This window comes from Bicyclus anynana, chromosome 2 (assembly GCF_947172395.1).
Source record: "Bicyclus anynana chromosome 2, ilBicAnyn1.1, whole genome shotgun sequence".
In the NCBI taxonomy this organism is placed as follows: Eukaryota; Metazoa; Arthropoda; class Insecta; order Lepidoptera; family Nymphalidae; genus Bicyclus; species Bicyclus anynana.
The window spans coordinates 16,239,106-16,267,045 of NC_069084.1; the positions used below are offsets into that span (position 1 = coordinate 16,239,106).

The 27,940-nt window shown below is 34.4% G+C and overlaps 1 protein-coding gene across 4 annotated transcripts; it reads left to right on the forward strand.

The window, feature by feature from the left end:
• Positions 1 to 873: 873 nt before the first annotated feature.
• LOC112054606 (glutathione synthetase) lies at positions 874 to 27,485 on the forward strand. Of its 4 annotated transcripts, XM_024094451.2 has the most exons (13): positions 874 to 1,295; positions 2,130 to 2,225; positions 2,856 to 2,972; positions 5,299 to 5,448; positions 11,437 to 11,570; positions 15,702 to 15,744; positions 16,971 to 17,141; positions 18,006 to 18,073; positions 19,546 to 19,650; positions 19,969 to 20,175; positions 21,614 to 21,749; positions 23,057 to 23,148; positions 24,312 to 27,485. In XM_024094451.2, exons 1-13 carry the CDS (start codon positions 1,149 to 1,151, stop codon positions 24,439 to 24,441), a joined length of 1,596 nt encoding a protein of 531 aa, XP_023950219.1. In that variant the 5' UTR covers positions 874 to 1,148; the 3' UTR covers positions 24,442 to 27,485. The 4 variants fall into 4 exon arrangements, with proteins under 4 accessions (XP_023950219.1, XP_023950217.1, XP_023950218.1 ...); XM_024094449.2 differs by lacking the exon at positions 11,437 to 11,570 and having other exon boundaries at positions 876 to 1,295; positions 5,299 to 5,468; XM_024094450.2 differs by lacking the exon at positions 5,299 to 5,448 and having other exon boundaries at positions 876 to 1,295.
• The last annotated feature ends 455 nt before the right edge of the window (positions 27,486 to 27,940 follow it).

Sequence of the window (27,940 nt, forward strand, 5' to 3'; positions counted from 1 at the left end):
CTAATTGATAGATGTTTTGCTATTCCGTCAGATGTATCGATTCTTTTTAAATATTTTTTTACTAATTTTTAAGACTATTTAGATTATGATTATTGTTAGAGATAGAGATAGACTTACAAATGAAACTTAACTTTATCTTTTAGTGAACTACAAGTTATTGACCGTTTTTTATGCCGGCACAATTTAATTAATAAACATTTAACTACACAAACCGGCATTTTTAGGGAGTGCTTTATACGACAAAAACGATTACAACAATGAAACATCGATTCTATAGAATCAGTATTTACAAACGCGTTAGATCATTAGCTCTTGATGACAGACTGTGACAGGGGTAATATCTAACGAGTTAGGGCCTTTTGTAATTATTGGTTTCAGTTTGAGTGCGATACTAATCCAATAAAAACCATGATAGCCCAATGAATATGACCACTGCCTCCGATTCCGGAGGGTGTAGGTTCGAATCCGGTCTGGGGTATGCACTTCCAACTTTTCAGTTTTGTTCATAAGAAATTAAATATCATGTGTCTCAAACGGTGAACCTAAAACATCGTGAGGAAACCTGCATACCTGAGAATTTTCTTAATTTTCTAGGTGTGCCAAGTCTGCCAATCCGCATTGAGCCAGCGTGGTGGACTACCTAATCCCTTTCATTCTGGGATGAGACTCGAGCTCAGCAGTGAGCCGAATATGGGTTGAAGCATTTATTATATTACTGATCCATTTGTAATTACTCTGAGCCATCAGACGAAACCATGGAAAAATTAATCAGCTGTCAAATTACGACAATGGCCGACGGAAAGAACAAAAATGATTTTGATTAAAAAAAAAAAAGTTTAAATGTCAAATGTCAATATGTCAATGTCAAATGACATTTGAGTTTTGACGATTTTTATTTTTTACTGTATAGTTCATTTTTATTTTTGTTCAGAACTTCAGAATTTCAGATTTCTGTATCAAAATTCAAATCAAACCTTAGTTTACATGTTATGAATACGACCAAAAAACAATAGCAATTAACAAATCAAATATATCAATATTATTTGACGTCCGTAATCAATAGTTTACTGTTTGTGTTTAGCAAACATAACCATTTCCCGTCATTTCCCGTTTGATTTCCGTGCCTGCACGTCGTGTTATAAGAAAAAATGAGTCAAGCTCGCCTCGCATCGTGTATCCCTTTGCCACTGGAGCACAGAACATTGGTGTCTGTTGTAGAAAAGGCCAAGGACTGGGCTCTGATGCACGGTGTTGGTATGAGAGATAGAAAACACTTCACCAAAGATGCCATACAGGTGAGTCTTTGACTTGATATATAGCGACTGCAGACTCCTTCAACTATAAGCATAGTATCCAATGATTGTATACTATTAGATATGCCACAAAATAACAGCATAAAGTGTCCAGAATTCAGCTACCCCACTCACAAGTACACACATGCACAATTTTGTGAATACTTACATTATATATTTATGTTTATATTATTTTTACTTTACCCTTCCTGAACACACAACTCAGCATTGTAGATTATTATTAACCAGCCAATCGAGTGACTTTGATTGCCTCAGTTTTAATGTGTGCCATATCTAATAGTATAAAATAATTTCAAAAAAAGATTCTGAAAATTGAGAACCTCCTCCTTTTTCGAAGCTGGTTAAAATCATTGATAGTATCCGTATTTCAGGACACAGGACACTGACCCCTGCATATAATGATAATTAAAAAGACCTTAACTATGGTTACTAAAGTCAAACTCAATGTGCAGTGTTTATTCACAAAAAAATCAAAAATGAAGATAGAAATCCTATGTCTTTTCCTACCTAATTTATTTTAAATGTATTGTCATTTTATAAAATGTTATTCAAACAAACAGATTAAAAGACAACAACTATATTTAATTGTTCTGACTTCAACTTCATTTTTATTAATTTAGGAACAAGGTGATTAAAGTTATAATCGTGTAAATTAGTTGTAGTATTAGTGAAATAATTAGCAATTTATACTTTAATTTTAATTTTTTTATTGTTAAGCAACACACAGCAAGTTTGGCTTGAGTCTTTAGGGTTGCCAGGGATTTTTGAAGTGCACTCTACTGTATGTTGTGCGCTTATCTCAATATTTTTTTTCAGATTGCTCCATTTGTTTTGCTCCCCTCTCCGTTCCCAAAGACGGAGTTCACCAAAGCTATAGAACTACAGCCCATACTAAATGAACTGATGCACAAGGTAATGATTTATATGCTAAGGCTAGTTGACACTTTTTTTAAATGGTCTTAAATTGTCAATATCGTTGTACTTACTAGATCGTAAAAAAATTATCACATTTACATTAAGTATCACTGTGACGTCAAAAAATTTAAAACAGCGTTTTAGAGATTTTAGACAATTGAAAAAAACATGATTTTTAAATTAAGTTTTATAAGAAATCTTATTAATTAGTATTGATATATTTCAGACCCTTATTCCATCCTACTACATGAAATTAATATAGTCAATATTAAATTTGATATGAGTCAACTACCTTATTCTGTTGCTTACACCAAAAAGAGAAGAATAAATTGGAGTTTATATTTGTATACAGTAAAAGCTCTATATTCACGGCGTTTATGTTAAATGTACTGCAAATACAGGAACCTTGAATTTGGAATGTTAATTTACATAACAAAAATCATTTATTATTGATAAATCTAGTTATATATAATGAATTTCTCAATCATAATGACATGAAATTCTTAAAAGTTTGACTGTTAGTAGTGACTACCACCAGTTCAAAATGTAGGATCTAATAAACAGTTATTTAAACAAAAAAATCATAGTTTGTCATTAATTACACAAATAACTTTATTTGCCTTTTAGGTGGCACATGATGACGAATTTTTGACAAACACTCTACAGAATGCACTACAAGTTGACGAGTTCACAGCAAATCTATTTGACATATGGGTCAAAGTAAGAGACGAAGGAATGGCTCAGGTAAATAAGTTCACTTCTTAAATACTAAGCATCTACAGTGTTTACTCATCTCTGGACGCATCAACTGTGTATGAAATTGTTGTTGGTTATGAATGTGTTCCAGGAATAAAGTTGATAGCAGACTGCTATTAACGCCAGCCACACACAGTCAAGTATAATGTTAATTCTGCAGCACATTTATAAATATGAAAGTGAAAAAAATTAAAATATGATTACAGTTACTGTTTACGTTCATAGAGTAAACTCTGCTATGGGAGACAAACATCCCAAAGGAGCACAGCATAAAAGTTAATAAATATGGCTTTCTAGTTAGTTAGTAGAAGTGGGTGCGAGAGGATTACCAGCAAATTCTCTGTAAGTTGCTTAAAGACCTTGACCTCATTAGAGCTGTGGCAAGATCTATGTTAGAATGGGTATCCAAAACTGCCATGGCAGGGAGAACAACACGAGCAGAGAAGGGGAGTGTTGATTGTCAAGTCAAGGAATTCCTTAACCCTGTTGGTCACAAGGCCATGGCACTGCTCTGAGTTCTTCTTCACACCCTGAAGCGTGCTACAGGTTTGACTGTGTGTGGCTTGTACTGATGACATTGTTCATATTATTAGTAAGCCTTTTTTGGTAGTCTTGAAACAACTTAACAATAATTTATGGAATATGATTCGCATAAATAAAGAAAACAACAGTGGTACATTAATAAACCATTATTTTTTATTATGAAAACTTAATCTTATGAGTATTTCAATAGCTTAAAATATGCTATCATACCAGATTTTTTTTGGTTATTTTTTAAATATGTTACAAAATTCTTAATGATTTTTTATTAAATTTAGGTTGCTTAATGTTGGTGTTTACTTTGGCAATAAATAAGATCTCGATTTGGCAACAAGTAATTAGTAATTTGATAGGTCAAACGAGCGAAACTTTTGTAATTATGTTGCGAAAATCACAACTAAGGCAATTGTTCTTTCACAACTGAGAAACTAGAAACTACTTACTTGCACTGCTAGCCTTCCGTCATCGAGATTAACCACTAAATTGGCTATTTAACAGTTTAGACTTAGATTTATTTGATATCTCATAAAATATAAAAAAAAAATTGGTTTTCTTAACATTTTTTATTTAGGTATTGTTATAGAAAATAAATATTTATCTTAATACATAATATATTATTATATATATTTAAAAAAAATATATATATTTTGACTTTTTGTTCGTGACGTCATATTTTATTTCTTTTTTATCATAACTGAGAGTTACTTAATGCACTTTGAAGTATGTATTATAATTATTTTGTCAGCAACTAACACTTAAAAACAGATGTGTTGTTTTTATAATTTGTCATATTTTTGTAAAAAAAATTGAAAGCTAAAAAGTTTGATTACTATTTACCCATAAACTACCTTATTGATCAATTTCTACATTATATTACCACTGTTAAATAGCCAATTATTTTATTTATCGAGTTATTAGGTATTTTAATAAGTACAGTAATAATTGCATAAATATTTTTATTTAAACAATAATTTATTTTTAAATTCCTTTATTTACTGATAAAACACCAAAGTTGGGTTGCCTATATTTTGCCTTGTCTGTTCTAAGATTCTCAAAACTGAGCATGTATCTGTCATAACATGGGATTCAATCATGACTCAAGCACTATTCTTAATCTTGGGTTTTAAGTATTAGTAAGCCTGATAATGCGTGAAGTTGCATTTTGTCTATAGGAAATAGCAGTTTTGTATAAAAAGGCGTACGCATTCTGACATCAGAATCGATGCGTACGCATTTTTATGCAAAATAGTATGCATATGCAGCATAATTATGACGGGATTAACCCTCAGATGCGCACTACGATTACGACATATTAAGTCGAGAAGTGAAAAAGATAAATGTCGACCAATAACTGCAGACTCGAAAGTATTGCTCTATCATTCATTGCTTTGGGACGAAAGAGAGTGATATTTCAACTCCGCCGCTATTCGTCGAAAATAGATCTTTTTCGTTTTACGAGATAATGTTGATATGTCGATGTGTTAGGTCGATTCGTGTCGACAAACTTATGAACCATTTCTTTATTACGGTCAAAAATGTGTAGGGTTTTTATGAATGTATGTGAATGGATTCCTTTTGGGAGGTTGTTGAGACATAAAAATAAATATTTATTTATGTACCTATACTTTATTGCACAAAGGAAGCCAATAACAAAGAAAATAGTAGAAAACATAGTACCTATACAATATGCAAAGGCGGTCTTATTGCTTATAGTCAGACAACCTTTGGATAAAGGAATTAATGTAAAAAAATGTATGAAATCTGTCCGGTCCAGCCGATCTCGCTAGGTATGCTGAGATCGGACATCATGCTGGAATCGAGGTGCCCTCATACGGAGAACCAGTGTGCAAAGCACACGCCGTATTGCTCGTGGAAACAAGTGGAGATCAACAGTATAGCCTCGGGATTCGGCCACCTTGGGCCAGTTTCCAGGGAGATACAGAGGTAGCCGCCACGGAAGAGTTTAGGGGTGTAGGTCTCGAGACTGGAGTTGGTGTGCACATTATTAAACTTAGTATTAAACTTGTAAACACTTCTCAGTAGCGAATAGCTTCTCGGTCCCTTAGTTCCCAGAATGAATACCTTACTCATGGAGATTTTATAACTTGCAGTCAGCGCTCCCTTAATAATAGAGTCGCATATATACTTTTGGAATAAAATACCTGTAGGCCGAGAGTTTCTCAGTTCCTATACATCCCAGAATTAAATCCTTACATGGAGTCAACATCTGGTAATATAGTCGCATATATACTTTTGATGTAATTACCTGTAATCCTTAGATGCTAAATAATAACGAGATAATATTGTCTACATATCGCTTTCTTTTGCGTCTCTTTTCATCCAATAACCAGCTCGATAAAGGTCGTATTTTATTGTATTGTAGGTATAGTAAGTATATCATATTAGGCAGAGTGAGGTGTGATGAATTCGAGACACACTTATGTTTAAAAACATCTGATTTACAGTTTAGAACAAAAACAATTTCTCAAGGACAGATATTACAAAATTTTCAACAAACAACAAAAAATCACAATGATGCAAGCACCTTTTCAAACACGACGTAAACTGCTTTGTCATGATGATATTTATCTACACAGTAAACTTTATGAAAATGTACTTCTTATTTATGTTATGAAGTTTCAAAAATATCATAGTGACAAATCAGTTAAATTGTATGTTTGAAAAGGTGCTTACATGATTGTAATTTTTGCATATAAATATATGCTGTGTAAAATAGAATATAATAGAAATCATTTATTTGTTGGCGTAACACATAACTACATGATAACTTAAAACTATTTAATGATTATATTAGAAAATGTGTTGTGCCAATAAAATGGACCTGACTCAGCTAATATTCTCGTGAGTACATCAGTACCCACAACGCTGGTAATCTGTCAGACCCTTAAGAGGGAAGAATAGAACATAAACAATTAGTCAGACATAAATAATTATATCACTAAAAATAGAGTCAAGTAGTGTAATCTCAGAAGAAAGAAAAAGCAATTTAATGAAGGACAGACACAAACAAAAAGTTAAGAAAGATAATGAAATAAATAGTTTTTTTAATTAATTAATTATGTACGATGTGTTAGTATTTTTGAGTTACAAAGAAATGTGTGCACGCCATCTCCTGTCTCCAGAACTATAATTATTGTTGCAAAGGGCAGGTTTAGAAATGGGGGACCAGATTTTTAATTACACTAAACAAATGAAAAATTCTTTATGTTAATAAAATATAAAAGTAGCAGTGGCGTAATCAGACAGTGGGAAAATACATGGCCTCGACGGATTCGAGGCCATGAGCTCAAAAGAACACACCATTGAAAAGTAGTTAGTAATGGTATGTGTTGAATTACTAATGTGTATTTTAAATTTTAAATGTAGTTATAATCACAATTAAAGTACATTTTACCATTTCTTGACAGTAAATTACAGTAGATATTATGAACTTTTATATTTTATTAAATATTCCTTTCATTTATATACCTTTCTTTGATTGGAGTATTTGCTTAATCCAACTTATTTATTAAAAAAAAAAATGAAAAATCTGGTCCTTACAAGTTTTGAAGGTGAACTGGTAGTATGGTCAGTAAATTGCCGTTTGTAATGTATATATATTGCTTATGTATTATGACGTCCTTTTACTTCTATAATACAATGACAAATGGGCTACAAACAATTTATTCAATATTTTTATATAATATATCAACTAGCGGACCCTGCCAGGCTTCACTTTCACTTACTTCTTCCCTACCCCTATCCTAAAACTTCCCCCACCCCTACAATACTCCTACCCCTAAATTTTGTTTTGATTTAGGTCTAAATTGACCTAAGCCAGTCCCTGTGTTCGTTATTTTGTTCTTTAATTTGATTTTGCCATCCTTTTCTCTAATATAATTAAAAAAATAATTTCTGACTACGTTAAGACACTTAAGAATCCATCGTCACTTAACATCAAGTAAGATCGCAGTTAAGAAAATAACTGTTGGACATTATTTATTAAAACATTAGATTATTGTGACTTATAATTTCTTTATGCATCCATTGTTTGTAACCCGTTTGCCAGTAGAATAATATAGCTGAGTATATTTAGAAGTGCATATTTTGCATTTTATAGCCTTTTGTGAATAATATACATATTATATTACATTTTTTTAACGTCAATCGGTTACATGAAAACAATGAGTATGGCGTTCCCCGAGGTATCTTAATTGGTCCATTTTAATTGTAAACGTATGACATCTATATCTATAATATTTTTACTATATTTTTTTTATCACATGGTTCTTAAAATCGGCGCTACGTGTGTAGCTTCAATCCAGTGAGGAAACAGCCTTAAGATAAGACAATTAACAAACTAAAAATATCTTAATGGACTTTAGCATAAGTTGATTGATTAATCGGTATATTAATATAATAAACAATAAAGTTTGTGATCGTTTGTTAATATGTTTTTTTGTGTTAACTAAAGGTATAGAAGGTTTTGGTTCGTACGGAATCTAACAACTTTGAAATAGGCGATTTTTGTATGTGATTTGTGTATGTCTAACAGTTTGGAATAATATAAAGTTATGCTTTAGTTTATCTTTGTATATATTTTGGTTTGTTTTTTAATATACTTAAATAAAAATACAAAGATTGTCGGGATGATTGTAAAGTAAATAATATTCTTAGACTAATAATCTATAGAACCGCAACACCTAAGAATTTATCACTGCAAACGTAAGCCACTTCTGTGTCTATGTGAGCGTAAGAGCTAATCGCCGACACGCACACAAGGGCACTTATCGTAGCGTAGCGATGCTCAAAGTCAAGGGCTCCCATTTTGGGGCACATAAAACGGCTTAAGAATCCTGCCACTTCACACTATCTATGTGTGTATGTTGTAAGTATAGATTTCATAAGCCATCAAAAATCTTATAACGTAATATTTATACGAAAAATCACAAATTTTTAGCTTCCTTGCTATCAATGTGACATTTTTTCATGTATAAGAAGTATAAACAAACGCACAAATCACAATGATATTTATAATTTTGTTTGAACTTCCATCTAATCTGATTGTATTTCGTACCTCACAGTTTTGCCGCATTTAGAATGAAGCGTTTTTGAACGATCCACGGCCGCATATATACTCACAGGCCAAATTATCCACCCACTTTATTAAACTCGCGTATATTAAACTGTGCGGATAAGTGTGCCTCTGAGCATATATTTTTTACGTATATATCTCACAAAACTGTTTCTCTATTATATTAGCAGCATGGAAGCGTCTTATGCTATCGAATATCTAAACAATAGTTATTTACTCATCACTTTTATCTCGTTATTATATTGATAAATAGATCTTGTCATTGACTCATTGCTCTAAATTGAGTATAAGTACCTACCAATGATAAACATTTTATATCAAGAGTATTTAACATTAATTGTTTCTTTACAAAGTTCTTAATAGCGGGATTCTTAGCATTAGATGATAAGTAATTACGATAACTTGGAACTTATTAAATGGCTGTTCCAAACAACGAAACAAAAGCAAGAGCCCAACAACATAGCAACAATGATATTATATAAGGTGAATTGTCGATAGATTTATTATTTATTTATTTATTTACATGACATGTGCCCAGAGAAACATTACAGTTTCCCAATTCGTTTCTCGAGCAATCAGGAATAATAATTACGACAATAAATCTTAAATTACAAAATGAATATTAAGCAAACAAAATAAATTAAAAATAATAAATTCAAAATCAAACAAATTAAAAATTAAAAATAATAAATTCAAATTCAATCAAATTAAAAATTAAGAATAAATTAATATGTATTAACCAATTCAAATACATTAAAATTAAACAATTCAAATAAATTAATAATAATAGTCAACAATTAAAATACACAAAAAAAAAAAAAAATAATAATAATAACAATCAAAATTAACTATTCAAATAACAAAATTAAAAATGACATATACATAAAAACTATTCTAATAACAATTTAATTTTGTTTACAATCTGATAGACAGGAGTGTAAAAAATGTCAATCTCTAAATTTTTACTAGTGAGATCATTGAGCAGGCGCAGCGCTTGAGCCAGCGACGCATGCTGGCTTACTTTAGTTCTGCCACACGGCACCACAAATAGCTGGCGACGTCGGCAACTTATATACTTGTCAGGAACATGCAAGTCTATCGACCCTAATATGACAGGATTACTTTTTTCGCCTCTAATTAAATGTATTATGTACTGTAGCAGTGCTACTTTACGTCTTATCTCAAGTTTATTGTACCCTGTCATACCCAGAAGAAAGACGCTTGGATAAATAGTAGGATAACCCACTGAGTACCCATATTGTTTCCTATAAAGCCAACGGACGAACTTTTTTTGAATCTTCTCTATCATATCTATGTATTTGTACTCAAACGGACTCCAAATGATGGCATTACATTCGAGTTTACTTCGCACATACGCATTATACAGCGTCTTTATTATAGCAATTGAGTTAAAATGCTGTGATTGCTATCCATGAGTGTTTGCCTGTAGCATGATAGCTGCCAAACGGATGCAGTTTGGACACGGTTTTTTACAAATACTATTAATACAAAGCAAAGTTTTGTCACAGTATAGATACATATAAGGTTATTACCTATGTATGATGAAAATCGTTCAAGCCAATCAGAATATATCGACATTTTCTGATTATTAGGAAGAGATTGTTACAGTGGCGTAACTATAGGCTGACAGAGCTGGTAAAATAGCACGGGCTTACGGTCCGAAATGCCCAGCCCGAGCTACTGAGCTTAGAACTAAGGTGACATCTAAAAAATAGTACTTATCTGACCATTTTTTTGGGGCCCATCCATTGATTTTACCACATAATGTAGTTACGCCACTAGTCGGCGACAAACGTAATTCTAGATTGATTATTGACTGACGGGAGATTTTAAAATTTTAGAACTAATCAATTAATAATTATTTTATTCAAAATTACACTAGGTGGAGGGGAAAGTAAATTATAGAAAATACACTTATTTAGAGCATTTTGCATTTTACAACGAAGCTCGAATGCACTATCGTAAATATCTGATGTAGTTCAAGCTTAGTTGGTGGAAAAGGAAATGTAGTGATTGCATACAAATATGCATTAATTTTGTCAATAAATCACTTTTGGCTTATTGTAAAAAAATAATAATAAAATTCATTATGTAATCCACAGTGTACATAAATATTAACTTAATTTAAAAATTAATACTATGTACAGTATGAACTCTTTATACTGATAAATTCCATAGAACGTAGAAGACTAATTACATAAGGACCTGCCGCGCTAGACGTTACTTTTCTGTCAAAGTATATGATCAACGATCTAATACGATTATTAAAACTGTCTATAGGTCATGTGTACACTTATGATACATGGACATGTTTCATAATTGTAATCGTGTTCGTCGGTTAAAGAGCTCTGTAAAAATACCTTTTGTGTAGTCGTATGGTGTACAAAACGGACTTCTAGTTTAGTATAAGATGTGTACCTAATCTATACATCTATATATACATATAAAAATGAATCCATAATATATTCCTTGGTCACGCCATCACGCGTGAATGGTTGGACCAATTTGTTTATTATTGTCAGGAGAAGGTTCTTATAACAAAAAAAATGCGCGGAAAATACGGTAGGGTAAGGGTACTTGAAAGTTTACATCGAGTTTCACGCGGACGAAGTCGCGGGCGTCCGCTAGTATATATCTAAAAATGACAGACAATTTTGTTCGTGATTTTGCGAGTCTTTATGTAATTAGTCTGAGTATAATAGCTCGGTCCTTTCGACATCGGTACAAAGAGTTTATACTGTATTGTAAGTATAGCTATATTTTTAAAATTATAATGTGTTGAACTGAACGTTTCAGACTCTTAGCCTTGGACTGTTCCGATCAGACTACCTGATGCAAAATCCTGACAGCAATAGTATAAAACAAGTGGAGTTCAACACAGTGGCGTCCAGTTTCGGCGCTCTCTCTTCGTACCTGCGAGACATGACTCGGTACCCGACATTTGCGCGTGATGTGTCTGTGACCTTATTTGTCTATGCTCATTAATTTTTTTTTAATAAAACTGGCAGCGATTGTGATCACATATTTCCAAAACTGTCTGAATGCTGTCAGTTTTATAAATTATTTTAGCAGATTTGGGAGCAGACATATGAACATGAAACTTCGTACTAACAATATATTGTTCATTGTAGCATGCTATTTTTTGTTTGTTAAGTATGATTTTACAAATTATTACGAGTCAGTGCGGTTTAATATGAGTGTAGCATCAGTATCGTCTAACTGAGCATAAACAATTTGTTTTTTTTTATGAAATACTATGAATTATTACGAATCAGTGCAGTTTTATATGAGTATAGCATCAGTATCGTCTAATTGAGCATAGACAACTTTTAATAAGGTCATGGCACATTACGTTTGCAGCCATGAATTCAGTTGACATCTCTCATGTGACTGCCTATGCACGCACGCATTCATTTTTCATAATGCTTGATGATCTGTTACACGCTTTGGCTTTTTTCTTTTAGCTTTTTGTATGCACTGAATGTCAGACATAATTTTGGGTAAATATTATTTGTTTTTTTTTAATAGTAGTTAATCTATAAAAAAAGTTTGAGGACATTTTAATGTATTACAATTAATGAAATTAGTTTTAGTATTTAGATGTAAAACTTGGCGTGCATGACTTTTTTTAGAAGCATTTTTTAGACTCTTGAGAGATGTTCCCTGAACCATGTCTGCAATGTCGGTCGAAGGGTCATTGTACGAGATTTTTTTGTGATTTTTTTCAAAATATATGTGTTTTTTTATTTCATTTATTGCTGGATATGGCGTAGGGCACACATCTTTCAAAACTTATTTTATTGGTACACTGACAAAATGGCTACTATATACCGTCATAACAGCAAAGAAAATACAGTAACTTAATATTAATACATTTATTAAACATGAAAAATATACCTACCCACAACAGAAAATAGAACATCTTCCTTTCTGGAAGAATCTTTCAATCAGACAGACAGACAGACAAGTATATTTAAAAGTTTTTTTGTTTAAATTTATGTGTTTAATATCGCTAAATATGAGCACTTGAGAAAACAGGTAATTTGAAATTACTTAATTAATTATTTATACTTATTGAAATTCAACAAACTCTTTTACATATATCTTTTTATAGAGATATTGCATTACTCGTATAGGTATATAATCTTCTTCTAATTTTCGTTAGCGGAAAACAATAAAACTATTTTTTTGAAGTAAAACTTTTTTACGTACCCTTGATTTGAGAAGTAACTTGGTGCGTTACGAAAATTGTACTAAGGCGATGCGTGTTGCTATCTACAGGCATAGTCAAACAGTGTTTGTTATTTAAAACTACCAGTAGATGGCGTTCTTAGAGAACTTTGAAACAATCCCTTTTTGTGCACTTCAAGAACCTGTTGCGGTGTAGTTATGCCTGAGGCTCATAGATGGCGTTTTGTTTATTATTTTTGAAAGAAGTTTTACTCCAGTCGTGTGGTCTGCACACTTTTTTTTTTCAATTAATGGACTATTGTGAAAAATGTGTATAAATAATATTACGGTCAATAACGAGATGAAAGCTTTCACTGATATAGTTGCGGACGAAGTCATGGGCGTTCGCTAGTCGTTAAATAAAAACAAAAGCTTGCCCCATAAAATATTACAAAATTTGTAATTATTAATGTTATATTTTATTATGACTATCGTATTTTATTGCTTCGCTCTTAATTTATTTATCATAATTATGATTTTTACTTGTATATGTGTATATTATTATAATAATAAATATTATTAAGTACATTTATGGAATACTTATCTATACATCTATTAAAAAAAGTTCCAGTTGCATTATGATGAATCATTTCAGGCTGGTTCGAGTCCGGGGCATGCACCTCCAATTTTTAGTTATGCGCATTTTAAGAAATTAAATATCACTTGTCTTGAACGATGAAGAAAAACATTGTGAGGAAACCTGCATACAAGAGAATTTTCTTAGTTATCTATGTGTGTGAAGTCTGCCAATTGGGTCAGTGTGGTGGACTATGGCCTAACCTCCCAATCGAGGAGGAGACTCTTGCACAATAGTGAGCCGAATTTAGGTCGTTAATAATGAACACAAAGGTTACCACATCTATCTAACGTTTCTGAAATGCCGGCTCTTCATTTGAACACCGAATAAAGTTATATCAGGTACGACCTTGAATTATTGTAGGTACAAAAAAATGGCAAAATAAAAGCATTTTGCCATACGGTGTCGGTTAAGGTAAACGTACTGTTTAAATGTGATTGCAAAGTAGTTTTGCAACAATGTAGTGCCGGCAAAACTCGATCCTACAAATCCTACATGTTTAATTTATAAATTAAGTATTTATTAAGTTTTTCAAACGTCAAAAACGCTGTCGTCCATTTTGTGACATCACTTTGAAACGTCAAATTATTAAGTGATACCTAACTAATATTTTTTTAAAACACTTCAGTTTAGTGTTAACACGTTCGAGGTCAATTGACCTCGTACCGCACCACACCACTTGAAGTTCTAGTATGAGGTCAAAAAACCTCGTACTGCACCAGAAGAAAGTACAGAAAAATCAGTGTGTGTTAAAGTGACGTCATCAACCAGTAAAAATATACCCATCATGGCCGACAGCGTTTTGGCTCGTATTGTCAAAAAAATATTTAAACATTAAAACTTTTATGTACCTAATCGTGTCTCGAAAAAATATAATATTTTTTTTTCAATCTAGTAGTACGCTAATGGACAATGAACAATGGACCCTTTAAAAAAATGTCAACTAGCCTATTACTATAGAGTGCTACAAACCTATCTGGCCCAGTGAGAGTATCGCTGTTATCGCGATTTTATTACGATAAAATGATTTTCAAATGGCGACCGCGGCGATGTTACTTCATAGTTCACTCCGCGCCACGGAACAAGTCCCGTAGACGCGGCGCTAATGTCATAATGGCGCTCATTGTCACTTAGTACCTAATGGCGGGCTTATTGTCATTTTTGTAAGGCGCTGTTAATTTTAGTTCAGATTTTAACCGCGGGACTTCTTTCGTGGCGCGGAGTACTTTATTTCAGTCTTAGCCACCGGGTCAGGTAAATTAGGCGTCATTTTCAAAACAATTTTAGGGATGTAATAATCGAGTACTTAATGTAACATTAATATTACTCATATTTGTATAACTTTATTTTTTGGATTTAAAAGTTACAATATCTTGGGAATTTCCTAGTTATCTTCTCAGCTTCATGCCTATAAATTTAGAATTTAGGTAGAATATTTATTTAATTATTATGTAATTTTATGTTTAAAAGTATTTGTATTGATTAGTGAAAACTATATAGGATTATTATTTAATGTTTATCTAGATTCGTATTGTTTGTAATAATTTATTATAGCATGTCTTTGTCGCTTATCTAAATGCATGTGTTAGTATGTATTGTATCGATATATGTAATTATACGTTTTAAATATAAAATCTCTATAGGAAGTATTTTTTTTTTAATATAGAGATTTTATAAAATATTTATTAACTGATTGTTGAATGCGCAATGTAGTGGCATGTTATCTTTTTGTAAAGAATTGGGATAAGTAATTTAATTACCTGATCAGAAAATAATATGCGTGGAATTGGCAGTTCTATTCAATTTTCTTGTCTAGGTCTTTAGTTTTACTGCGAAAGTTGAATATTTGATGACTCTAGGACATGTTATCTTGGTTTTTTAAATAAATATTATTTCACCACTATTCGTCAATATCTTTCTTGTTATGCTATAGGCGTGAACTTGATAGAGACGTAAATGAAATGCGTATTCGAAATATTTGTACAACTAGCTATTAAAGATGATTTTCCAATTTTATATTATGCTTAATAGCTATCTTAAATCTTACTTAATCAACGTAGGGGATGATTAACCCCATCTCTCGGCTTGTTATATCCAATGAGGTATTAAAACGAGTTTCAACTTTCGTGGGGTTCATATTTTACTGGATTTTTCAAAATTTCGCAAATGATTTAAATTAATGAAGTTTTATTTTCGATCAGGTGTCACATTTGGATACGTTTTAATGTTGTTTGTGTGTGTTTCTTGTTTTCAGTTACATCCTTCGACAATTAGGTCAAGCTGAACTGCTGAAAAATGTAAGTCATTATATGTATAAATTCCCTTACTTTATCCCATATAGTGGGGTCGTCAATCTCTTCCATATGCTTTTCTTCCGCTCTTAAACCTCCTTAATCCAGACCAGAAATCTCTTCTTAGCGGACTTTTACTATCTATTAACTACCTCCCTGCCAAATTTTATCCTTATACGTCAAGCTGTTTTTGAGATTTCGCGATGAATGACCTTTCGCATTTATATGTATAAAGATTATATATTCGTCAATTTTTAATCTACTTTTTCACACACTCCATCTCGCCTTCCTCTCCTTTTTGTGTTCTTTCACTTGCAATTTCAACACTCTTCTTGGTAAAATAACTTTCATTCTTTCAAATAACATGTCCAATAGACCAAGCCAACTTTTTACTCCTCAACTTGGCTCTCTTTTAGACTTCCTCTATTATAGTTATTCTTAATTTAATTCACCCTAGTCTTTTTTACCACTCAACATTCTGATACATACAACACGACAGGACTTTCGTTTTGTATAGTTTCCCTGAAGTATTATGTAAGAGTTCTTTTTGTCATGCCTACGTTGCCTCTGACCAAGGCGCGTTTGGAACCCTCGTAACTTTAATTTCCAGTTTTCGACTTTACTTATCACTATTAAATCATGGCGTAACTTGACGTTTGAAAAGTGCATGTAAACTAAGCCTGAGAGTTTTTTTATCGGACGTTAAAAAGCGTTACATGCATGAAAATTAAACACTGTATACGTGATTAGTCTATAATCCGGACTGCCACATAACGGCGCGGGCGCTGCCGCGTCAAGACGATTAAAATACTACCCACATAATAACAGAAGTTATATGAAGGTCTATTTCCAACGCCCAAAAATGAAAATGCAACACTGCTCGTAAAAAGCGTCGTGTTTCAAAAACCGTACCTGGCATTTGTTGTATTTGAACGCTATTTTAACGTCAGTTAAAAAAGCTCTCGTGCAAATGAGGTCTAATTGATATATTGGATAGAAGCAGGCGTTACTTTGCGGAAGTTTATCATGATTATGTAATTTATTTATTTTGCTATCATCCGCGAAAAGTCGACGAACCCATGCGACAACGTCACCCAGGTCCGACAAAATACTCTCTACGTACGTTTCACCCCGAAACCGGAGCATCCTCAGGAGTCATTACACCAGAGTATTTTGTCGGAATCATTATATAACTAATTGATATAAATGAATTTTTTGAATTTCCTATTCAGATGCCCGAGAACCGGGCACTGTCCGGGCTGTGCTCGGGTATCACCGAGGCGTACGACCTGTTCGGCGTGCCGGGCTCTGTCGTGCTGTTCGTGGTGGAGGAGGTCTCCTACAACATCTGCGACCAGAGGTTCCACGAGTTCGAGATATCGGAGAAGCGGCCTGACATTATGGTAACACTTATTTACTTATTTATTTAATATTTTTTAATCAATCTTGATAGTCCGGGATCCGTAGATAATTTTTTACAACTCATTACTCATCATCATCATCATCATCATCATCATCATATCAGCCGATGGACGTCCACTGCAGGACATAGGCCTTTTGTAGGGACTTCCAAACATCACGATACTGAGCCACCAGTCAGTTTCCCCAACTGTCAACCTCACCTGCTCGTGGTGCACCCTGCAGATGGACCGACGAAGCTCTGGCGACCGACGAATGGCGGTATATCCATTCCCACAGGCTAGATTACGAAATGCCTCAGGCCGGTGTCGGGCAGCAGCGACACCGGCGCGAGTAATCTAGCACTGCGCTGACCAACAAGCATGCCCAGCGTGGTCAGTACTGGGCAAAACTTTGTGCGGCAAAAACAAAACTCATTACTATTAAATTAATTTTTCGTGAGCTTTATCTCGATGAGACGATCAACTTTTTATTTACGAATTTTTGATTCTGGTAGCTAACAGAGTTACCAGGATTGTAGGTCAATCCCCCAGGCAGACTGACGACATCAAGCGAGTCGCAGGGATTCGCTGGATGCAGGTGGCTCAGGATCGTGATGTTTGGAAGTCCTTACAAAAGGCCTATGTCCTGCAGTGGACGTCCATCGGCTGATATGATGATAATGATGATGATGATGATGATGATGATGATGATGATGATGATGGTGATGATTCAGTCGTCGTACAGTTAGCGGGAATATTATCGATAAAGTGGTCATTTGACCAGTGGATAGTGCTTCTATATCCAGGGCCATGAATTCTCCAAGCAAAGCTATTTCTTTTTATTAAAAGTGGGTTTTTTACTTTCAGATCTACCGTAGAACATTAACCGAAATCTACGAAGAAGCCACACTTAACGATAAAAAGCAGTTGATATTGTAAGCATGCTTCAATTTATAGTACAACTAACGGACCCTGTCAAGCTTCGCTTAGACTCATTGCCTATCAAAAAAACACCCTTCACCTACCCTACCCTACTCCTACTCTACACCTACCCAACCCTATCCCTACCCAGACCTACCCAACCCTACCCTAAAAAAATTTTAATAAAAAAATACAACCGACTTCAAAACCTAAAAATGTACCCACTAAACTAAAAAGCGAAAAATAACATCATAATATGTTCTACCTGCTGATCAGTATGAAGGCGGTGCTAAGCCGGTGATGTATTAATTCAAGCCATGTGAGAATATCTTATAGATATAGATTTTGCAGACAGTGTTGTTTCATTTGGTCCTGTCAGAAATGGCTTAAATTAAGACAACACCGGCTAAGCACCGCCTTCATACTGATCAGTAGGTAGAACATATTATGATGTTATTTTTCGCTTTTTAGTTTAGTGGGTACGTTTTTAGGTTTTGAAGTCGGCTGTATTTTTTATTAAATTTTTTATTATTTTTCCATTTTTAGTGTAAAATTTCATCTCAAACGAATACATCAGACGCCTAATGACAGTCACAACCCATCTTGGTACAAAATCCTCAGCAATACAAATTAATCAAGCCCAAGCACAAGGTAGCTACCGTAAACCGTTAAGAGGTTCCCTTAATTGACCTTGGTCTTCATCATCAGACCCCTAATTACAGACACAACTCATCTAGGTAGAAAGTTCTCAGCAATACGAATTAATCAAGGCCAAACACAAGGTAGTTATTGTAAACTGTTAAGGAGTTCTCTTAATTGTCATTGGTCTTCATCACCAAACCCCTAAATGACAGTCAAAACCTATGTATGTGGAAAGTTCTCATTAATACAAATTAATCAAGCCCAAACACAAGGTAACTGCTGTAAATCGCCGAGGAGTTCCCTCGTCTGTTTTATGGCTCCATCATCAGATAAATTTTAAACCTTCATGAAATTGTAGTGCTTATAAGTACTAAATGGAAAAGTTTACGAACACACTAGACATCCATATAATTTTCGAGAGTTCCCCTCAATTTCTCCAGGATTCCATCATCAGATCTTGACATGATGGCAATGGGACCAATTGGGGACTATACCGTTTCAAACAAAAAAAGAATTTTTGAAATCGGTCCACGCGTCTTTGAGTAATCGGTGTACATACATAAAAAAAAAAAATACCGACCGAATTGAGAACCTCCTCCTTTTTGAAGTCGGTTAAAAACTCCGTAAAAACCATCGTCATACTTCAAAGAATATTTAAAAAATAATAATTAGGCAAATCGGTTCTTCAGCCGTTCTCGAAATTTGCGCGTAGCAACACATTTTTATATTATAGAGATAGAATAAAAAAAAGCTTTTAAAAATTAAATTATAATAAAAACCGCCTCCCCTTCATCTTTACCGCCCCTCTTCTGCATAAGTGGTACTAATATCAGTGTAATTCCAGAGACGGTCACACGGTGGCGGTGGTGTACTACCGGTCAGGCTACGAGCCCGCGCAGTACCCGACTGCCAAGGAGTGGGACGCGCGCCTGCGCGTCGAGAGATCCACGTCAGTACACACCATCATTATCAACTCATATTCACCTCACAGCTGAGCTCGAGTCTCCTCTCAGAATGCCAATAGTCCACCACGCTGGCCCAATGCGGATTTGCAGACTTTACAAACACGCAGATAATTTAGAAAATTCTCTGATTTGTCTTCCACACAATGTAGTTCCTCCACCGTTTGAGACACGTGATATTTAATTTCTTAAAATGCACACGAATGAGAGTGTAATTTTTGCAATTATTTATTTTAGCGTTCCTTTGTTTTGATGTACAGTGAATTTTCATCCTAGCATTTATTCCATTATTTTAATATTCACAGATCAATAAAATGCCCGTCGATTCACTACCAATTGGCTGGAACCAAAAAGGTGCAGCAAGCGTTGGCGGCGCCCGGCGTGCTGGAGAAGTTCATGGGCGCGGGCGCCGCCACCGGCCGCGTGCGGGACATCTTCACCGGCCTCTACTCGCTGGACTTTGACGAGAGCGGGGAGAGAGCTGTGGACATGGCCTTGGCTGATGCGGAGAGGTGAGACATTCGTCAAGACATTTTTTGGCGTCCCTGGATGTAAGCGGCTGAGAACTGTGTTCCGAAGTCCCTACAAAAGGCTTGCAAATGTGACCGTTTATGGACTCGGGTGCAGCCACCGGCCGCGCGCGGGTCGTCTTCACCGGCCTCTACTCGCTGAACTTCGACAAGAGGACTGTGGACATGGCCTTGGCTGATGCGGAGAGGTGATACTTTTATTAGGACATTTTTTGGAATCTCTGAATACAGCGGCTCTGAAACGGGGAAGTCCCTACAAAACTGCGAATATGACCGTTTATGGGCGCGGGCGCCGCCACAGGCCGCGCGCGTATCATCTTTACCGGCCTTTACTCGCTGGACTTCAACGAAAGCGGAGAGAGAACTGTGGATATGGCCTTGGTTGATGCGGAGAGGTAATACTTTTGTTAAGTATTTTTTTTTTAATTCCTCGGTTACAGGCTACTCAGCAGGGTATTTAATAGTAGGGCATTTAAGAAAAATGGAGAGAGGAGAAAGGCAAGAAGGAAAAGTATTACCGTGATGTAGTTCCGAAAAACGGGTATACAGTTAACAGGGCGGCAGGAGTTACGCGTGTGTGTATTGCGAGTCAAATTTATAGTTGTGTGTAGTGTATGGACACAGACTATATTAAATGGTGTTAAATATTTTCGATGTGTAAGTTTACCTCGTCCCTCTCAAAAAACGACAGACTTTTTTATTGGTGAATTTGGGTGCGAAACAGGTCCACAGCGTAAATAGTCAAAGTTCATGAGGTATGGTCGTTGGTCTACTGGTTAGTTACTGAAGGAAAAAACGCTGAGCTAACTAGGTGGTTCTCGTGGTGTGGTGTTATAGTTCGCACGCCGAATGATGATCCTTATGCCGTTTCAACTGACAGTCGTATCTAAATTAAGTCGATAACAGCTTGACGACTTAATTTAGATGTCAGCACGTACACGTGCTGCAAAAGTTACGTCGTCAAGCTGTTATCGACTTTATGTTATGACTGTTATGAAATTGTTTCGCATCACTAATACAACTGTCAGTTGAAACGTCATAGGGATCATCAGTCGGCTCAGACCAATTATTGTATAGGACCTGCCTAGCTAGACGTTACTTTTCTGTCAAAGTATATGATCAATGATCTAATGCGATTATAAAAACTATCTCTATACTAACGATGTTAAATAGTTGTAATCGTGTTCGTCGGTTAAAGACCTCCGTAAAAAACCTTTTTGTGTAATTTAATTGTGTAAAAAATGGGCAAAAACTTCTAGTTTAGTATAAGATATGTATCAAATCTAAGCTCGTTTTCTTCAGAAAATGACAGACAATTGTGTTCGTGACTATGAGTGCGATACAGGTCCTTCTATAATTGGTCTGAGTCAGTCGGCGTGCGAACTATATGCAATGAAAATATATTTGGTACTGTTGTCAGGTTCGTGCTGAAGCCGCAGCGCGAGGGCGGCGGCAACAACCTGTACGGGGCGGACGTGCGCGAGGCGCTGCTGCGCATGCGCCACAGCCGCGAGCGCGCCGCCTACATACTCATGGAGAGGATATTACCGCCTCTGGTACACCCAGTCTCATAGTCTAAGAGCCGGCATAAGGAATATATTATCTGTTATTTATTTAAGATAAGATTTTTTTTAATTTTATTATTTACAAATTAGCCTTTGACTACAATTTCGCCTGATTGTAAGTGATGATGCAATCTAAGATGGAAGCGGGCTAACTTGTTAGGAGAATGAAAATCCACACCCCTTTCGGTATTCGATAAAAAAAAATGATAGAAAATATTCATTGCAAATAGATTGCCTAGTTAAATTGAGGCCAAGCACATTTTTCATACTAAATCTAAGACACCAGGAACTAGATCAAAGGCAACTTAGTACAGTAAAATTAAGCATAAAATAAGCCTTCACATATTACACGACTAAATAACATTACATTACATTGTAAAGCAGACAACCTTAACTTTTTAAATTCTTTTGGTTGGTTCGGTTGGAAAATGTCATTTCATAACTTATTTATTTAAAATTATGTATGGTTTATTTACAAATTGTTATGGAAAATATATTAACCATATCTAATTGTTCTAAACTTATTAATCAAATTTGTTTTAATTAATTTAAGAACAAGTTAATTATAATTATTATTAGGTGTGAAATGACTAGTGATTATACCCTCATTATTAATTTGTTTGTTTATAAACGGTATTTATCAAGAAAGGCTGTAGTTAGGCAACCTATGTGCAATCTCTCAATGTAAATATTTTCATTTATTTGTTATCCCAATTAAATAACAGATGAGGTTATATATTTCTTATGCCCGATCTCGTACTTAACGCTTAGCCATAAAAAAATTTAATGAGTGTTTATATCAATACAAAGTGACAGAAAGTATGAGAATACTTTCTGTTACTGTGATAGTTTGAAGTTTTTGCCAGTTAACCAACAGTGCGTGTTGGCAGCGAAGACTTACGGATCCGAGACTTGGTCGCTAACTGTGGACCTCATAAAAAGGCTCCAATTCACTCAGCAAGCGATGGAGCGAGCTATGCTTGGAGTTTCTCTGTGCGATCGAATCAGAAATGAGGAGATCCGCAGACGAACCAAAGTCACTGACATAGCTCGACGAGTTGCAAAGCTGAAATGGCAGTGGCTCGACGAACCGATGGACGTTGGGGTCCCAAGTGTTGGTCGACCCTCCTCTAGGTGGTCCGAGGACATCAACCGGGTTGCAGGATGCCGCTGGATGCTGGCAGTTTGAGACCATTATGTTTGGAAGTCCATGCAAGAGGCCTATGTCCAGCAGTGGACGTCCATCGGCTGTTAATGATAGACCTATAAAATAACTAATTTCTGATAATGTCCACCAGGTGTCCGGCTACGTGGTCCGTCCCGGGGCAGCGGTGCCGCCTCCGCTGACGGACCTGGTGTCCGAATTAGGGATCTTTGGAGTTATCATTGGGTAAGTGTTCATGTTCAATTTAAAAAATTCATTACCACGTGTCACAAACGGTGAACGAAAAACATGCATACCAGAGAATTTTCTTAATTCACTAAAATGGTTGCCTGCTTTCACAATGCAACGGTAGGTTTGCCAGATATAGACAGTTTTATTGTCGTTATCAACCCATATTCGTCTCACTGCTGAGCTCGAGACTCCTCTCAGAATGGAGGTGTTAAACCAATAGCCCACCACACTGGCCCAATGCAGATTGGCAGACCTCACACACCCAGAGAATTAAGGAAATTCTCTGGTATGCAGGTTTCCTCACGATGTTTTTCCTTCTCCGTTTGAGACACGTGATATTTAATTTCTTAAAATGCACATAACTGAAAAGTTGGAGGTCTTAGACCATTAATAACAGGACTTGCCTCGCTAACCGTTACCCCTTTGGCAAAGATCAAAAATCTATGATCTAACGCGTTTATTAAAACTGTTGCTACAGAATCGATATTTCATTGTTGTAATCGTTTTCGTCGCGTAAAGAGCTCCCTAAAAATGCCGGTTTGTGTAGTTAAATGGCATAAAAAACGGCCAAAAACTTGTAGTTTAGTAAAAGATGGAGTAACGTTTCATTTGAAAGTATTTAAACCTTAATTTCATCAAATTTTTAATAAAAACAATTTATAAAAATAATCGATTCTTTTGACGAAACAGCCAAACATCGATATATTTTTACTGTGGCACTGTGTTTGTTAGTCTGTGTAAAAATTACACGTGTGTGTATTGCGAGTCAAATTTATAGTTGTGTGTAGTGTATGGACACAGAATATATACTTAATGGTGTTAAATGTTTTCGATGTGTGAGTTTACCTCGTCCCCCTCAAAAAACGACAGACTTTTTTGTTGGTGAATTTGGGTGCGAAACAAGTCCATTCTTATTAATGGTCTAAGTAGGAGGAGCATGTCCCGGACCGGATTCGAACCCACACCCACCAGTGTTGGAGGCAGAGGTCATATTCACTGGGCTATCACGGCTCGACAGTTTTATTAATAAAAATTTATTAGTTTTATTAATTTATTAATGTTATACAAATACCCTCATCTGTTATTTAGTCGTCTAATATGTAGAATTTTACAGTCTTTGTTAATATTAATGTGATTTTTTATTTTTATTATTACAGAACGAAGGACAAGATCTACTGCAACCGGCAAGCGGGTCACATGTTACGCACGAAGCTCGCCGACGCGAATGAGGGAGGTGTGGCCGCCGGGCTGGGCGCGCTGGACTCGCCCTTCCTGCTCGACATGTAGCCCGGGCCTAAGATAACACTAAATAACGTCTAAATAAGGCCAAGACCACATCAACGCGTCTACAGTGTCGTGCACGGTTGTGATAAGATGTAGTGTACAGATAGTGGCGTGCATAAGGATGTAAACTAGGGTAGGCACTATTATGTATAGTGCCTAGTCAAATACCAAATTGTACAAAACATAAAATTCCTCCCCCCAATAAAAGTTTGTAATGAATCCTTGGGGTAGGCAGTGCGTTTTTGCATCTACGGAGTGCACGCCAATGCAAAGTTTGTGACGTTTTAGAACAAAGTGTGCTTAACATAAAAATTTTAGGTATCAGCGGGAACGTAGCGACGCAGCGGCTGGATGACACCCCACACGACATCGCATAACACTTCCTGATTTTAGCGTACATTGTGTACGACCTGCGTGTAGCATCCGCAGCTAATTTCCAAGACGTCATAAAGTTTGCATACATACTCTGAATACATACATTACATCTGATTGGCACCATAGACTTGTTGGTTTGGCCTTAGCTTAAAGGAGATGGTCCATTTCAAGGTAGGGTAATGTTTTTCAGTGTAAGATTTAAAACATAAGCCAATGCACTGTTTTTTTATTGTATTTTTGCGATCACCTTAGTGGTTACTAGTGGTGGCAGTTTGATACTGTGACAATCGCGTTAACGTAAACGCGAATTTCTAAGGAATTGAAACAGCGCCATCTAGTGACACTACTGCACGACTGTTTCAATTCCATGTGAATTCTTGTTTACGTTAACGCGATAGTAACGGTATATAACATTGAAATCTCCCACTAGGCACACAAGTTGCAAAATCCGTTCTTAGCAGATGTCTACTAACTAATTGTACAACAAAAATTACATTACCTTTAAAAATAATGTAAAAATGAAAATAATATGATGAAAAACGATATACTTAATAATACTAATAATAACTTAATGGCTTGTGTTTTGATTAATACATACATACATACATTGAGATACATTGCCTTATGATTTGAGATACATAATCGATTGGCTGTTAAAATTGTTTAAAAAACACAGGGATTGTATTCAAAATGAATTAAGTGAATTATGTAATATATTTGAATAATCAAAAATAGTTCTGTATTTTGTATAAAACCAGGCTTCATACAAATTTGACCTTTCCCAGCGTGACAATTATACCTCCGCAGGTCGCCATGTCGCAAGTTCAAAATGGACTAGTTGTTTGGCGCGTATTATATAGAATGATAGCCTGTGATATCTAAAACCTTTCTCATTTTATAAAAGCTGAAATCAACCCATGCTGTCATAGGCAAATACAATAGGGTAGTTGACTAATATCAAATTTAATTTTTAGACAATACGAATTTTAATACATGGAATAAGGATCAGAAATATATTAATTATCAATTAATCAATTAATAAAAGTTAAGGACTTAATTTAAAAATTACGTATTTTTTTTTTCATTTTTATGTATTGTGTCTATCAGTCGATTTAGTAGAACAAAAAAGAAGAAAGAATTTAGAAACAAAGTGTCAACTAGCCTATTGTCCAAAAATAAAACTTATTTTTTTTTTTACATTTTCTTTCACGAGGAGTTTCTCCATTCGTCAGATCCTTAACTTTGTGGCAACTTATCTTTGTTTTAAATAGCTTTTATATGTAGATATATTTATTGTCTTTGGTTATTTATCTAGATGTGTTTAAGTGGTGGAAATATTAATCTTATCCTATTGCAGTTCCCATTTGCAAAACCATTTGCTTGACAAAAGCAACTATGTATTTGTTTTTTTATTTATAGCTAATGTAAATATCTATAAATATTTATTTATAATTTTTGCCCAAGTTATATTTGATTGAACACACGAGGGTTGAACACAAGAGGCATTGGGTAAGGAAATTAAAGTATTCCTAGGCTTAAATAATTTTAGATAATTTTCTTTAAATGTTGTTTCAATATTTCTTTTATATTCCTTCTTTGTATTTATATGGCATTTGTTACTTGTCAATCGTACTTACTCATTTATTTTTACTATTAACACAATAATTGACTATCACAATTTTAACCAAATTATATGTACTATTCAATATGCATATATATTATACATATTTGTAATAATTAATAAATTGATTTTAAAATGTTTTATTGGTGCAAATTATAGTGTATGATATTTTTCATTAGAATATTACAGATATAAAATTTTAAATAATATAGGTGTACATAGAAATACTGAATGAATTTATTTTTAATTTATAGTTCAATCATACTTGTATATGACATGATTTATTTTGTTTTAATGTATTTTGCATTCCATATTATTTGCTTTTATGATATATTATTATATTATGAAATAATGTATTTAGTTATGAATATTATTCCAATATTCGGTATACTTAAAATAAGAAAAGAAATAAAAAAGGCTGTACCTTGTGTGACCTAATAGTCTAATGTGATATAATACAAATAATGTGTGTGAATTATTGTACACATAGCCATAACCATTTTTATATACTGATATAATATGAACTATTCAACTAATGAATACAACAATACAACATTGATGAGTTCCTTAATGATAAAGATACTTGGAGGCCGTTGGATCAGCTTCCACCTTCACACAGAAAGTAAAACTATAAGAAATGTAAACAGTAATTGTTATCAATTGTAAATTATAATACTGTATGACTTTTTCAAAAGAGCAACTGTTGAGTTTCTTGCCGGTATCTTCTCAGCAGAACCTGCCTTCCGAACCGGTGGTAGAATCTTTACAAATAGTCAACTGACGTGTCAAAAGTGCTTGTAAACTGAGCCTACTTGAAATAAATGATTTTTGATTTGATTTGATTGATAATATTTGTTGAATAGTTCATAAATAGTCCGCTTTTCTATTACAGTGTTAAAAATTATATCTTATTCAATTTGGAAATTTCGGGTAGCAATAATTAGTTAAACATATATTTCTAGTAATATAAATTAATATTATAGTCATTACTGTTATTTTTGTAAAGTTTTTAAACATACCAAATATGCAATAAAATATTGCCTACAGAAAATCTTTCTATTTATTTTATGTCAACTGAATGTATTGTATATTGAAAGGTATCAATAAAAAATTAAAAAAAAAATGATGGCTACAAAAACTAAAAAAAATCCTATACTTTCAGTTTGAAAAACAAAAAATCTGATCACTTTGATAGAGGTGCCAAGTCTTGAACTTTAAGTAAGACTCATGAGTCTTATTTAGTTATTTCAGAATATATTGGAAAAGTGAAAATCATGTGTTATCATGAAATATGCTTACAAATTAAATTATTAACTTCAGCCCTGTTTATGCATAGTTAACTGTGGTAGTAAAGTGGTTTTCACATAGCATGGGTACGGTGAAAGTTGCCCTATGACATTCATAATATGTACTATTATCGAGAATTGCAGCAAACATTCAAGAGTGAAATGAACTGTCACCGTACCCATGCTATCTGATAAACACTATACCATGGGAAAATGGGGA

Coding starts and splice junctions, on each gene's coding strand:
- LOC112054606 (XM_024094451.2), top strand. CDS start 1,149: ATGAGTCAAGCTCGCCTCGCATCGTGTATCCCTTTGCCACTGGAGCAC. Junction 2,973..5,298: donor GAGACGAAGGAATGGCTCAG/GTAAATAAGTTC, acceptor TGTCCGGTCCAG/CCGATCTCGCTAGGTATGCT. Junction 11,571..15,701: donor TACCTGCGAGACATGACTCG/GTACCCGACATT, acceptor TCTTGTTTTCAG/TTACATCCTTCGACAATTAG.